This window comes from Podarcis filfolensis, assembly GCF_964270895.1.
Source record: "Podarcis filfolensis genome assembly, chromosome: 9".
NCBI classification, from domain to species: domain Eukaryota; kingdom Metazoa; phylum Chordata; class Lepidosauria; order Squamata; family Lacertidae; genus Podarcis; species Podarcis filfolensis.
This window is the reverse complement of record NC_139610.1, coordinates 73,664,143-73,679,578: the sequence shown is the minus strand read 5'-3', so window position 1 is coordinate 73,679,578 and position 15,436 is coordinate 73,664,143. Positions and strand designations below refer to the sequence as shown.

Genomic DNA, 15,436 nt, shown 5'->3' with positions numbered 1-15,436 from the left:
AGGAGCATGAAGTGTCTCCTGCCACAGGTAGTGCCCTTAGCAGGTAATGCCATCATCATCATCATCATCATTATGTGCCAATAATGACCATTGCCAAGTTTTTGTACATTTTGGAGGGACATTGTAGCGTGCGCCTGCTCCCACACCCCTTCCCTCCCACCCCAGGCGCTGGCAAATGTGTTCTCTTTTTTGCTCTTCAAAATATGGCAACCCTGACCTAGGGTGAAGGTGTCATTTGGATTTCCGATATGAAAAACGTCTCAGGCTCGCCCCTCTTTTGGGTGGAAGAGGCAAAAGGGGAGGCCCAGGCAAAGCCCCCGGGGTGAGAATTACCTGGTGCCCCCTCTCCACCTAAAAGGTAAGCTTTGCTGTTTTCTAATTTGTGAATGACCTACTTCTACGCTTCGGTTGAGCCTAAAAATAAGCAGAATCGTATTATCTGGAACGCTCATCCATCTCCCAGGAAGCTGCCTGCCAAGGCGCCCCGACCGGCTTGGCTTGCCGTTAATTAAAACACGTGGGCAGGATGCTGAGCTGCCAAGCAGGAGCTGCCCAGGTGGCCTGATCCTGCCGGGAGGACGGGGATGAACGAGGGAAGAAGGGAAGGAAGGATGCGACGGGAAGGAGAGAGAGAACCTGGAGACAGAGAAATAGCAAAAGCTGCCTTATGCCAATGGCCCCTCCAGCGTCCTGCTCTCATAACGGCCAACCAGATGCCTCATTGTGAATCTCGCAAGCAGGATTCGAACACAGGAGCCATCTTCCCTCCTGTGGTTTCCAGGAACTGGGATTCAGAAACCTGTGACAGTGAAGGGCAGAGCGTAGCCATAATACCAACAGCCATCAACAGCCCTCACCTCCATGCATGGGCTTTGTTTGCACCACCAGCAGCAGCGCTCGAGCGACCACCATTTTAAGCAGCTCCTCTCTGGAGCACTTTCGCACGCCGCTCCTCATCCCACCACCACCAGCCCCTGCCTCTTGCAAGACAAAGGTAAGCCCTACATCATGGATTGGCAAACTAAGGCCCACAGGCCGGATCAGGCCCAATTGCCTGCTGGATCCAGCCCGCGGAAGGTCCGGGAATCGCTGCGTGGATCACCAGTGTGCACGTTCTTTCCCTCTCCCTCCCATGGCGGTGACGCACCTCCTCCCTCCCTCCCTCCACCTGGCTTCTCCCCGCCCTGCCTAGAGGAGGAAGGGAGCTGGGCTTTGTTGGTGCCAGCAGCAGCAGCTCTCGTGTGGCCGCTATTTTAAGCAGCCCCTCTCCGGAGCACTTTCGCGCACCGCTCCTGGTTCCGCCGCCACCAGTCCCTGCCGCTCGCAAGACACAGGTAAGCAAGCCACCGGGGCTCGTGGTGCACTTGCATCATTTTTGTTCCCAAAATATAGTCCGGCCCCCCACAAGGTCTGAGGGACAGTGAAGTGGCCCCCTGCTGAAAAAGTTTGCCACCCCCTGACCTATATGGTTCCGTCCGCAAATGGAAAAGCTCTTAGGGGAGGGTGATTCTGAGCTGCAAAACGGTGGGAGGAGAAGGGGCCGCTGCCTGCTCTGCCTGACTTTAGCTTAAAATAAATAAACCACTGAGCTCTGCAACTAAGCACACCATTGCAAGACCTGAAAACAAATTTCTTTGCCGCATCTAGGGACTCAGCTACATTAGAGAAGAAACAGTGATTTGAATGCGCTATGAACATGCAACACCAGATGGCGCCAGAGAGCAGGAAATTTTAAAACACGATTTTCCATAGAGATTTCCCCCCCTTTTGTTATAATTTAATTTCTGACTTATTTATAGTGGTTTTCCCCCTGTGGCTAGATCCATCCCATCCTCTCCTCCATGCATTTGTCCGATCCCCTTTTAAATGCATCCAAGCTGGTCGCTATCACAGCTTCCTGTGGGAGGGAGTTCCACAGGTTAACTGTGGAAGTTAGTACTTTCCTTTTTCTGACCTTAATCCTCCAGCAGTTGCCTCCGCTGGATGTTCATGGGCATTTAATAATAATAATAATAATAATAATAATAATAATAATAATAATATATTCTTTATACTCCACACATCTGGCTGGGTTTCCCTAGCCACTCTGGACGGCTTCCAACAAAATACTAAAATACAGTAACCTATTAAACATTAAAAGCTTCCCTAAACAGGGCTGCCTTCAGATATCTTCTAAAACTTTGGTAGTTATTTTTCTCTTTGACATCTGGTGGGAGGGCGTTCCACAGGGGGCCGCTACTACCAAGAAGGCCCTCTGCCTGGTTCCCTGTAACTTGACTTCTCACAAGGAGGGAACTGCCAGAAGGCCCTCGGCGCTGGACCTCAGTGTCTGGGCAGAACAAGAGGGAGGGAAACGTTTTTCCATCCGCTTTCTTATCATCCTGCCAGCTTGTACGCGTGCCTTTTCTCTAAACTAGACTGAGTAGCCTCTTATGGGCTGAGTAGCAGCAGTCTTGGGAGGTGGACTGGGGCTGCCTAGAAGGAAAAGTCACAGCAAAAGCTGCTCTTCCCGGAGCAATAAAGTGGATGGCAAGAAGTGACTGCTGATGGTTTTGCAGGATTCGTTGCCAGCAGCGAAAGCCAGCACTGTCTCAGATGGGAAAGATATGCATGGCAGAGCAAATGTCAGACGAGCACTTTTTCTGTGCCTGTGCAATCTGCCGCAGGAAATCATCCAAATAATGGAGAGGCGAAAGACCCCACAGTCGTCTGCACGCCTATCACTGTATGAGTTCACCTGCCTTGAATTTCTTTCATGATTAAAGTCCAGCATCTTTTCAAAGTGAATTTGTTTCACTGCATCCCCTGCCCCATTCACAAGATACTTGTTTCTGATTGCGCCTGCTGGTCCAACCCTGATGCAATGTAGGTATCGCAACACTCAGTCCCCCATCCAATTTGAACCTGGACCCTGCTTAGCTTTGCAAAATGTGGCAGCTGTTTTATTAGGCAGGAAACTCAGCCAAGTTTGTGAAGAGCCAATAAAGGGTTAACTCCAGCTTTGAAGGGTGTGAACTGCTGACAGGCATACTCCGTGACAGGTGCCATTCTGCATTTGTGAGTGCTCAATCTTTTAGGGTGGCGGCACCTAAACTTTGGAACTCCCCGCCAATTGAGACCAGACAGGCCCCTTCACTGTACCTGTTTCTATGCAATCCTGCCAGACTGTATAATAAATATTTATTATATTTACACATGTATGGACCTTATGCATGAATGGAATATAGAATGAACTGATCCACTGGGTCTTCTGCTTTTTCCGTTGAACTTTATGAGACTTCCATTGAAATCTACAATTTGATACAATGAATAGTATACCTTATTTATTCAAAAGTACAGCCGGTTACGTCTTGTGTGTTTTTTGAGTATGTTTCACGTAATCATAGGTTTGTTGTTGTTTTGCTAATGATCCTGCCAGACAGAGCAGGATTTAACCCCACTCATTAGCTGCTGGAAACAGGGATGCACAGCCGACACAGGATTTAACCCCCCCCAGCAGCCTTCAGATGACGCCAGCTGGTGGGTGGCTGGCTGGGTGATATGGGCACTCCCCAGCCACACAGCAGATAGTTAACTCTATGTACCGCCCGCTAAGGGGCTGTGCTCATGCAGCCAGAGACTATGCCTGCATGGGAGCTCCCTTTGCTCATCCCTTTTCAGTCCGCCGCTGGTTCTGGGAGACAGTGGTGCAGGAGAGGCTGGGGAAACACCCAGCCCTTCACTTGCCTGGCCTGCCTCTTCCAACACATCTTGTGCTCCCCTCTCCAGCTCTGAACCTCCAAGGAAGGAGAGTCCACCACTTCTACTGTCAAACAGCTCTTTCAGACAGAAAGTCTTTCCATACATCTAGTCGGAATCTCCATTCTTGTAACTTGAAGCCACTGGTTCGAGTCCTGCCCTCCAGGGCAGGGGAAAACAAGCTTGTTCCCTCTTCCATGTGACAGCCCTGGAGATATTTGAAGATCCTATCTCCTCTCAGTCTCCTTTTCTCCAGGCAGAACACGCCCAGGTCCCTCATACTGTTTTGGGGGACAGGAGGCGGGCGGGTGTGGAGGACTCCCTGGTCCTGAATGGGGTAACTGTGCCCCTGAAGGACCAGGTGCGCAGCCTGGGAGTCATTCTGGACTCATAGCTGTTCATGGAGGCACAGGTCAATTCTGTGTCCAGGGCAGCTGTCTGCCAGCTCTATCTGGTACGCAGGATGAGACCCTCCCTGCCCACGGACTGTCTCACCAGAGTGGTGCATGCTCTAGTTATCTCCCGCTTGGACTACTGCAATGTGCTCTACGTGGGGCTACCTTTGAAGGTCACCCAGAAACTACAACTAATCCAGAATACGGCAGCTGGACTGGTGACCAGGAGCGGCCGCCGAGACCACATAACACCGGTCTTGAAAGACCTACATCAGCACCCAGTGCGTTTCTGAGCAGAATTCAAAGTGTTGGTGCTGACCTTGAAAGCCCTAAACGGCCTCGGCCCAGTAGACCTGAAGGAGCGTCTCCACCCCCATCGTTCTGAGGCTGTTTAGGGCTTTAAAGGTCAACACCAACACTTTGAATTGTGCTCAGAAATGTACTGGGAGCCAGTGTAGGGAACCCATTTAAGGACTCTATGCGGGCTCCTGAATACCCCATAATGGAAAGGGAGCCGATTTTCTTATAACAGTGGGAACGCTGTGACCTTTTGCTCACCGGGAGATGCTCAGAGATGCTCAGGCTCTCAGAGCGAGCCCACCCCAGCCGCTTGTTTCGCAAAGAGCCACCTACAGCTCCTCTGCGCATCCCAGATGTGTTCTCCACGCCAGCCCAGCCTCCTAATCTAAGACAATCTCACCAGCCCATTCAAGCTGGGCTAATTGCACGGTTTCACCTAGACGTCCTGACACAGGGACAGTTGTGCACTCCCCCGCCGGCACGCTAAGCCGCTTCGCCATGGCAGTCTTGCCGAAGATAAAGCCCAGCCATGCTGTGCTGTAAACAAAATCTGCCCTTATTCCCTTATGGGGGACACAAGAGCTCTTATAGAGTCCTTACGTGGGTTCCCTATTGGTAGGAGAAAAGAACAGAGGCCATCCAGAGAATATCGAGAAGCAAAGCAGCTAGTAAGCCTGATCTTTATTGATCTGTTGCAACAGGGTGCCCCCTTCACATGCAGGAAAGGAGGAGGACCTCAAACGATGGCGCGGAAGGCCTTATATAGACATTTTAAATTCCCTGCCCTGGAGCTCAAGACCACCCCCCATACATCATACATACACCACAGAAGGGGTGTAACCCAAGACCACCCCCCACAAACATCATACCTACATCACAGAAAAGGTGGTCTACAACAGAAATTTGAGTGTTGTTGTTTTTCCGTCTGGCAGGTATTCTGATAATGCCTTATCTCATTGCCTTTCCTGATAGCCTGCCCATTCCATTTGAAATGGTGGTTGCTTAATTCCTGTGACAATGGGTAGATTCCATCACCCTGCTCCCTCCTTGCAGAGAAAACATTTGGTCTGTTTGGGAGTCAAAATGGTTTCAGGAGGTCTTCCTGTGCTGCTCCAGATTGGTACATTTATGAATATTTATTATACATATATGACCTTAAAATTCTATTACGGATGCTCGCCTAGCCTCCCTCCCTCCTGTTTACTTGCCACACCCCCAGGCTTGAAGCAAATAAAAGGTTCCTTATTATTTCACACCTCTGCTGTCTTTTTGCTGCTCTTGGGTGGTCTGTGATGTTCTCAGGGGGTCTTAGCTGTCGTCCTGGGATGGAGGGCAAGGGCCTCCTTCTCCCCAATCTCCTGGCGCACAGGGGAATATGGATTCATTTCCAAATGAATGAACAATTGGAGCAAAGGGAGTCCTTTCCATTCAGTTTTCATTCATAGGGACACAGGAAGGTGCTTTATTCAGAATCAGGATGTGCCAAATTTTCCCCAGCCCTGTCTGGAGATGGGGAGTTCAAACAGCAACAGCCTGATGACTTGGGTCCTCCGAAAAGGTCAGCAAAATTGGCCACCGCCTCCCTCCCTCCCTTCCATTCATTCCATTTCCTATTTTAAAAATTATTTATTCCTTAAGGGGAAGACAGATCGTGAAGCTGAGGCTCCAAGACTTTGGCCACCTCATGAGAAGAGAAGACTCCCTGGAAAAGACCCTGATGTTGGGAAAGATGAAGGGCACAAGGAGAAGGGGACGACAGAGGACGAGATGGTGGGACAGTGTTCTCGAAGCTACCAGCATGAGTTTGGCCAAACTGTGGGAGGCAGTGGAAGACAGGAGTGCCTGGCGTGCTCTGGTCCAGGGGGTCACGAAGAGTCAGACACAACTAAACGACTAAACAAACAAAACTCTGCTCCCTTTCACCCACCAAACCTCACAGCTGCATCTGCCTCCCGGATCCAGAAAAGCAATCATTTCTCCGAAAACAACAGCTCAGCCAGACACACAGAAGATCAGCTGGCAAAGCACACACGCCCTTCTCTTGATGCCAGGAAAACATTCTGTGCCTCTCCAGATGCTACTATAGGGCAGGACTATTTTTAAAAAATTGTATCTAAAAAGTGTGATCCCTAGCCATACTAGGATTTTCTTTCCAATTGTGTTTTTCCTCCATTTGCAGCACAGAATTCTGTGGCCAGGCGACAACATCTGATGCCAAGACAGGGAAGAAAAAGAAGAACTCTACAGCTTGCATAAATTACAGTAATTAAGTAATTTTGCATATGCCGATTGACGGGCTAGCCCGATCGTTGGCTGCAGGCCTCCCACCCAGCTTGCATAAACGGTGGTAATTAAGTGGCTTTGCATATATGCCGATTGACAGCGGAAAAAAAATCTTTGGCTGAAGACCTCCCACTCAGGAAGGTCTTTGAGAATCTTATATGCAACGCCCGGAGCTCGGACTTTGGTGGCAAAGGGGTGGAAGGAACAAGAAGCCCCGACAATAACAAACTGGCATTTCAAGCTACAGGAATTTGCTGAAATGGCGCAGTTAACAAATACCCTGAGAGGCAATTCAAAACAAAAATTTATAGAAAAATGGGACAGATATAAAACATACATTCAAAAATACAGCAAAGGTTCGCTATCTATGCTAGCATTTGATTGACATTGGAGTGAGACTGAGTTGAGAAATAAGACCAAGAGCACATAATGATATAGGAATGTATTAGATAACATGTAAAGAAATATACAATAATAAGAGCGCATTCATTTGTAAAAAAGGAATATACAACTGGAAAGACAGGAAGTCTAGTGTGTTGGTATGTATATGATTTTTGGGGGGGGGAATTGTTTTTGTTTTTTCTCTTTGTTCTTTCTTTTTTTTTGTTTCATTTTCTTTCTAGGTATATAAAATTTGTATATAATTTTTGTATACATGTTGGAAATTATATTATAGTAAGTCCTGTAATGTAATATGGCAACGTTTACCGATGTAATATAAGAATGTTAACAAATAAATAAAATGTAAATTGAAAAAAGAAAGAAAGAAAAAGAGAATCTGGCTAGGGTCCAGTTTTGCCAGCGGAAAACAAGGTTAGGTTCTGCTTCTTATTTACCGGTATTTTATCTGATTTTTTGGTGTTTCTTTCTGTTTCTCCCCCTCCTCATTTCATCCCCACAATAGGCCTGTGAGGTAGGCTAGGCTGAGAGGCAGAGAGATTCATTCCTGGCCGAGCCGGGACTTGAACCCTGCTCTCTCCCAGGCCCTAGTCTGGTGCTCTAACCACTGCACCACACTGCCACATTTCTAAATTGGTTGAGAACTGCATTTTGTTGCGAACTTGCCAAAATGACTGAATTAATAAGAAACCACTCAGGCGAAAAGGTTAAAAAAAGGAATGGGATTGTTTTAAAAATTACCTGACAAAATTCCTGTTCCAGTAACAACACTCGGTTGTGCCTAGATTAATTCCACAGAAATAAGGGAATTTTCTTTTTCAACGGTTGAATACAGATAATTTAAATGTAAGAGAACTGTTGAAGCCGCATAGAGATAGGGGGAAGTCAATAAACATATAAGGGACTCAAACCAGTTTAGTGAAAAGGAAAGAAAGTGGCTGTAAAGAATGAAAAAGGAAAGGAGAAATATGAAGGTAATTTCTTTCTAGGAATTTGGTGTATAGATTATTCAAATTATGGTTTGTACTCCTTGAATAATTTTGTGTATTTGACAAATTTCTTTCTTTCTTTCTTTCTTTCTTTCTTTCTTTCTTTCTTTCTTTCTTTCTTTCTCTTTCTTTCTTTCTTTCTTTTTCTTTCTCTTTTTCTTTCTCTTTCTCTCTTTTTCTTTTTCTTTTATGTATTGTTTTTTTTCTTTTTGGTATATGTAAATTTTAAAAAATGCAACTATTATTATTATTATTATTATTATTATTATTATTATTATTATAAAAAGAGAGTTGCATTCTGTCCTCCTACCGGTAGGTGACAGCTTGGAGCGCTCGACAGTAGCAGCTGGCCAGCCAGAGGGAGCGATCTGTCAAGATGTTGGGGCAGTGCGAAATCCGGAGAATCAAGAGGTTGCTTCCGGTGGCCTTCAACAGCGACTCCAGGCCAGCTTCGAGGCAGCCCCTGCATAGGAAAGGTCCAGATCATCAGAATTGTAGAGTTGGAAGGGACCACAAGGGTCATCTAGACCAAACCCCTTTAATACATGACTCCTTTGCCCAATGTGGGGTTCGAACCCACAACCCTTTGCACCACAAAACACAGGGCAGTTTTATACGTCTTTTATACGTCTTTAACTGCCATGGCTTCCTTCAGTAAGTAACCAAACCAACCCCTGCGTTGCAACGAGAATGCCAGCAATGTCTAGGCAACACAATGGCCATGTACATACGCAATAAACCATCTTTTATAGAATTCCTTCAGAGCCTAACAAGTCCAAAATGAAATCTTTAGTCTCAAAGTCTCTGAAAATCTTTAAATGAAGTGAGGTACCAGACTTTGTACGATGAAAGACAAGCTGTGAAGCTTTGTGTATTCGGCAAATATGATGTCCAACACTGAACAGTGATTCCGGATATTGACTACTGTTTCGTAGAATTCTTCATCAGCTTGGTGGGAGGATATGGAATTGCTTCATAAACCCATCTTATTTCGAATGAAAGAATGTAAATGAAAATATCAAATGCTGTGGAACAGTGCTCATGTAATAATAATTGATATTTTCATTTGCATACATACATTCGAAACAAGATGGGTCTTTCATCGTACAAAGTCTGGTACCTCACTTCATTTAAATATTTTCAGAGACTTTAAGACTATAGATTTCATTTTGGACTTGTTAGGGTCTGAAGGAATTCTATAAAACATTGTTTATTGCGTATGTACACGGCCATCGTGTTGCCTAGACATTGCTGACGATGGCTTCCTTCAGAGCAGGGGTCGGCAAGGCTCATCTTGCCTGGGCTGGATCAGTCCCATGGAAATCCCCCCGTGGGCCGGATTGTGTGAGCGTCCACGATTTTTGGCGTCTGCGCGTGTGCAGACGCAATTTCTGGCGCCTCTGATGCTGCAGCGATGGCGGTGGCAGAGGGGCTGCCGCCGCCTTGACCTCAACCGCCACGTTTCCCCTTCCTCTGAGGCTTCTGTCTCCTTTCTCCATGAGCCTGGACAGCCCCTGAGTTGTTGGTTCTTTTGTGGTGGTGGTGGTGGTGGGGAAGTGGTGCGCGGTGAGTCAGGCATGGAAGGCGAAGAAGGAGGGCCGAGAGCCGTGGCGGTGAGGCTCAGGCAGCGCGATGCCTCCCTTCCCATTGGAGCAGCCCCAATCCCATTCCTACTTGCGTGCAAGCAGGAGGGGGCAGGGATCCCTCAGCTGGGAAGGGAGCCTTCCCGTTGCCTAACCGAGAGATCCCTGTCCCCTCCTGCTTGCACGCAAGCTCTGATAGGCAGTGTGAAGCTTCCCTTCCCAGCTGAGAGATCCCCGCCCCGCTCCTGCTTGCACGCAAGTAGGAGCTGGGAGGCTGCTCTGTTAGGCAGCATGAAGCCTCCCTTCACAGCTTAGTTGCTGGGGTCAGGGAAGGTGGAGGCAGCCCGGAAGCTGCATCTGAGAGCCCCTGCACCACCATCAGATGGGGACTTCCAAGCAGCTCCTGAAGCCAGCCAGAGCCAACTGCTCCGGGCTGCTGAGACTGCCACTGCGGCGTTTCCCGGGGACATCAGATGAAATCCGGGGATGGAATTTGTCCGGGGACTTATTCGCAAACCCGGGGACTGTCCCCAGGAAATGGGGACGTCTGGTAACCCTATACCCAGAGGTCTCAGGGCGGTTCACAGAAAAGATCACAATATATAAAATCAAAATAAGAGCAATAACCCAATAACACTCCAGAGCAGGATGAAACAATATTGCTCCCTCTCCCATGTGACAGCCTTTGAGATATTTGAAGGTGGCTCTCATATCTCCTCTCAGTGTCCTCTTTTCTAGGCTAAACTTACCCAGCTCCTTCTACTGTTCCTCATAAGGCCTGGTTTCCAAACCTTTGATCATCTTGGTCGCCCACCTCTGCACACCTTCCAGCTTGTCAACATCCTTCTGAAATTGTGGTGCCCAGAACTAGACACAGTATTCCAGGTGTGGTCTGACCAGAGCAGAATAGAGCGGGACTATTCCTTCCTTTGATCTGGACACTACACTTCTGTTGATGCAGCCTAGAATAGCATTAGCTTTTTTTGTTGCCGCCTCACACTGTGAACTCATGTTAAGCCTGATATTTGAAGATGGCACTCATAGCTCCTCTCAGTCTCCTCCTCTTTTCCAGGCTAAACAACCCTGCTCCCTCAACCGTTCCTCATCAGGCTTGGTTTCCAGACCCTTGAACATATTGGTTGCCCACTGTCAGGGGACTGCTATCAGAACAGGGGAGGGAGGCAGGGGGGCTGTTGGGATACAGAGAGCCTCCAAAACTCCTGAGGAGCAGTTCTTCTTCCAGCGGTGGGAAAAGCCACACCTCCAGTGGAGAAGAGGGGGAAGGGCTCAAGGATGCTGCTGAGAGCCCCAGCGCCTCACCTAGCCAGGCTGGCCAGGAGGGACACACGCCCCTTCCATCACCCACCTTGTGCAGAGGGGTGAGACGCAAGGAGGGGAGGAGGAGGCTTGGGGTGCCGAAGTTCTTATGTTGGGGGAGAAACCAGAAGGGGCCACTCCCGGATTCTGCAAGTGACTAAGACAGACATGAACTTTGTGGATCTGCACTGTAAACAGTTTGCACAATAAAACCTGTAAAAGACAGGTCTGAGTCCTGCCTGGCTACTCACGAGCAACCACCACCAGCATCTGACACCCACCTCTGCACACCTTCCGGCTTGTCAGTCTCCCTGACCGACTTGCCAGGAGGGTCTGACTCACCGTGTGCTTTTCATGTAGTCCTCCTTGGTCTCCTTCTTCCCCCTCTGCCGGGGCTTGAGGTTCTGGAGGGTGAGGGAGTGTGTTTGGGTGCACCACTGTGACAGCATGACCAGGAACTGTGGAAGGACAAGGGACATTAAATGCCAGGCAAGTGCCACTCATCCGCATCCTGCCAGGCCCTGACGTTCTGCTTATCTCCCATTTGGATACAGGCGTAACTTCAAAATCCTACAAGCTCTGGTTAAACTTGGATCAGAACCAGGACACACATATGAGAAAATGGGCGCAAAATTTGGATCATAGAGTTCAATTTAAAAAAACAAAACAAAACAAAAAAAGGATGGTACTAGCCTAAAGATGGAAAGAAGATAAAATCCCCACCAGAGAGGAATAATAATAATAATGGCAAATTAAGCTGTCAGAATATGCCGAAATGGCAAAACTGACCACGAAGCTTGGGAACCAAGAAGACGATAACTTCAAGAAAGAATGGGGAAAGTTTATAATCTACCTAGGAGACCATTGTAAGCAGATGAAAACATTAGAGGGATTTTAACAATACTTGTTATGTAACTAATATGATAGACAATATATAAGAATACAAAATATGGATCCTGTAATAATACGCATTTGAAAATGTTGACAATAGGACCCATGGAGGGAAGTCGAGGAATTCAGAGAAATCTGTATATATGGATATGTATTTGGTATTGTTACAACTTTTTGCTTGTAAAATCAAATAAAAATTATTTTTTGAAAAACAACACAAAAAGACAACAAAAGCCAGTAAGCCACAGCAATCTCAAGACTTTGGCTCACCTTGGACGACACCCTGGCGTTCTCCAGGAGCACCCGGGTCCACACGGCGGGGTGCCGCGCTACAAACTTCCAGTCCTTGCAGACCTCGGCTGCCCTCAGCAGCGTCTTGGTGTCGAGATACGTGAAGATGCAGAAGAGAGCAGCTCGCATCTTGAGGATTTCGGGGCTGATGACCTCGTTTGAGCGAGCCGGGCTGCCTCTCTCCGGCCGGACTGCCTTCCCTCCTTCAGACCTGGCTGTGACATAAGAGATCCATAAAGTTGTCTGGGCACATTAGAGCGTGTCATTTTGTTTTCATTTTCCATTTCCTTTCACTTTTTAATTTGTAGGTACAGAGGTACCGCGGTTTTCAAATGTAATTCGTTCCGGAAGACCGTTCGACTTCCGAAACGTTACAAGGCCAAGCAGCCTGCCAATTCAGTAGAGAAAATTGTGAAAAACAACAAATACACACAGCAGAAGCTGTTTGACTTTTGAGGCGCATTCGAAAATTGAAGCATTTATTTCTGGGTTTTTGGCATTCGAAAGCCAAAAAGTTTGGCAATGGAGACATCTGAAAACCGAGGTACCTCTGTACCACCTTTGTATAATATGATACGCAAGGCGGTTTGCGGCCACAACATATACAACAAAGGACATACGTTGTATTTGCAACAATCTGATCCAATGCAGGAAGTTATTATCAATCATAATTTTAAAATGAATTACTTATATCAAATAAATGCCAACAATCTATTAGCCAACAATCTACTGGAATATAATAGTACACAAGAAAATTAATGCTCTAAACATCAGCGAGTCTTAAGGAGGAAGACTTAATTTTGGCAAGTTTCTTCAGCAAGGGGTCTTAAAAATATGTTTTTGGGCATCAGGAATTCAACTCTGCTCTCGAGAGAGAGATGGATGCCGATAGCAGCAGAATTTCTAGGCCTGCGGACTTCGCTTTTGGGGGTTCCCAATGGCCGCTGTTGCTCTGACCCAATAGAAGCTGCCTTAAACGTCATATTAAACATGGTTTATGGAAGAAAACCCACCATGCCCCGCTCTCTGCAGGAGAGGAGACTCACCTTGCAGCCTTGAGCTGTTTCTGGACCTGGAGAAATTCTCCTGCTGAGCCTCTGCCGGGGGCTCGGTCTCCCACATCTCGGCCTCCGACTCGGTGGTCCTGGAGCCCACGTCGGAGATGTCTCCTTCTTCGCCCTCGGTGCTGTTGTGGTAAGGGCGGCGGTGCCAGTTCTGGATGGCCTGCCTGCGGAGACCCGAAGCCCTCACTCCACCGGGCCTGTCGAAAGCACTGTCCGAACCTCGGTTCTGTCCGCCCTGGTAGGACTGCCCATCGGCGTTCTCATCCCCCTGGTACAGCTCGGGGCTGTCGCTGTCGTAGCAGCCGGAGCTCTGGGAGACGGCTTTGGCACGGCTAGAGGCTCTGGAAGCACAGAAGGGAAGCGTTAGCAGGAAGGGGCACCCAAAGGCCATCCAGACCAGCCCATTTCTGTTCCGGGCCAGTTGACGGGTATGTAATACCTATTCTGTATTTGTAAGAACTATATTTTGCCATTGATATCAGGCAGGCAGCATCATGCCACTTTTCCTGGCACCTGCTAAAAACACTCCCGTTTAGACAAAGGACATGGGTTTGAGCTGTGGTCTAAACCACAGAGCCTAGGGCTTGCCGATTGTGACGTTAACATATGAGTGTGCTGGAGATGAAATAGTTAAACAGGTTACCGAATCAGAAATCAGGGGGTGGAGTCAGAGGGACTATAAAACCAGCTCTGGGAGGGACGAAGGGAAGGAGTTCATTGGGAGTTGGGTGGTTGGTTGGAGTGGGAGTGAATTGGGACAGAGTCTGTGGGTAGGTTGAGTTAGTGTAGCGCAATAAGCTGAGTCAGGAACAGTTAGGGGCAAGTAAATATCTGAGAGGTGGTTTAGTGAGTGAGAGCAGGTAGCGGAAGTTATAGGTCTGCATAGGCAGCCCATGATTGTAATGGACCAATACCGTTTATGAAACCACACGCTTGTTAAACTGCAATAAATAAACAGAAGTTTATGTTCCAATTTCACCCTGACTGGACTCAGTATTGTCCCAGGTAGGGCCTGGGTGGTGGCAGTGAGAAATAAAGTGGTGGCACAGGGATCAATAGATGGTGAAACGTCCGGGGACCCTGTGTGATCACCACACCGATCAGAAGGTCGGTGGTTCGAATCCCCGTAACGGGGTGAGCTCCCGTTGCTCGGTCCCTGCTCCTGCCAAACTAGCAGTTCTAAAGCACGTCAAAGTGCAAGTAGATAAATAGGTACCGCTCCGGTGGGAAGGTAAACAGCGTTTCCGTGTGCTGCTCTGGTTCGCCAGAAGCAGCTTAGTCATGCTGGCCACATGAGCCGGAAGCTGTATGCCGGCTCCCTCAGCCAATAAAGCGAGATGAGCGCTGCAACCCCAGAGTCGGCCACAACTGGACCTAACGGTCAGGGGTTCCTTTACCTTTACCCAGACGTTTTGAAAGTTGGTGCAAATTTTCATCTGTTTTTCTAGCCTCTTTGTATTTTCACTTAAATTATTGTTCTCATTTCCCCCCAGTAATTTTATTGTTTTATCGTTTTTGAGAATGGTTGTTTGTTCTCCCAGTCAAGCAGTGTCCAAATTTTATGAAACAAACAAACAATTCCTTACCCAGTGCTGGAAGATGATCTTTGGTTGGAAACCGCGTATGAACTGTGTGCTGTTGCTCCGGGAACCGAGTGCCTGTCTCTCTGCGGAGACAAGAAACTGGGGATCAGAAGACTCCTTCCCCCCTCCCCCCAATGGATGAGATACAGAGTGCTTGAGCAGAACCACCCGCCTTTTGCACCCCCACATGAGCATCACAGAAGAGACCTTGGAGATACATGATTCCTGCCTCTAAAACAGGGGTCAGCAAACTTTTTCAGCAGGGGGCCGGGCCACTGTCCCTCAGACCTTGTGGGGGAACTATATATATATATATATATATATATATTGGGGGGAATGAACGAATTCCTATGCCCCACAAATAACCCAGAGATGCATTTTATATAAAAGGACACATTCTACTCATGTAAAAACACGCTGAATCCCGGACTGTCCACGGGCCAAATAGAGAAGGCGATTGGGCCTGATCCGGCCCCCGGGCCTTAGTTTGCCTACCCATGTTTTAAACCATAGCAGCGTAGAATTGCAGAGTTGGAAGGGACCCCAAGGGTCATCTAGTCCAACCCCTTACAACGCAGGAAAAAAGAAATACATTTATTTGTT

At 47.8% G+C, this 15,436-nt stretch overlaps 1 protein-coding gene across 2 annotated transcripts in view; it reads right to left on the bottom strand.

Annotated features, from left to right (window-relative positions):
* Nucleotides 1-15,436, bottom strand: part of FBXO41 (F-box protein 41) — a 73,187-nt gene that overhangs the window by 23,200 nt on the left and 34,551 nt on the right. For both annotated transcript variants that reach the window (XR_014538428.1, XM_083571231.1), the window contains exons 4-8: nucleotides 14,837-14,916; nucleotides 13,233-13,591; nucleotides 12,166-12,401; nucleotides 11,347-11,462; nucleotides 8,415-8,567 (exon numbers count right to left, since the gene is read on the bottom strand). Coding sequence is in view for 1 of the 2 variants with exons in the window: in XM_083571231.1 (XP_083427357.1) it covers nucleotides 8,415-8,567; nucleotides 11,347-11,462; nucleotides 12,166-12,401; nucleotides 13,233-13,591; nucleotides 14,837-14,916 (944 nt within the window). In the remaining variant the exon portion in view is untranslated. The remainder of the gene's footprint in view (nucleotides 1-8,414; nucleotides 8,568-11,346; nucleotides 11,463-12,165; nucleotides 12,402-13,232; nucleotides 13,592-14,836; nucleotides 14,917-15,436) is intronic.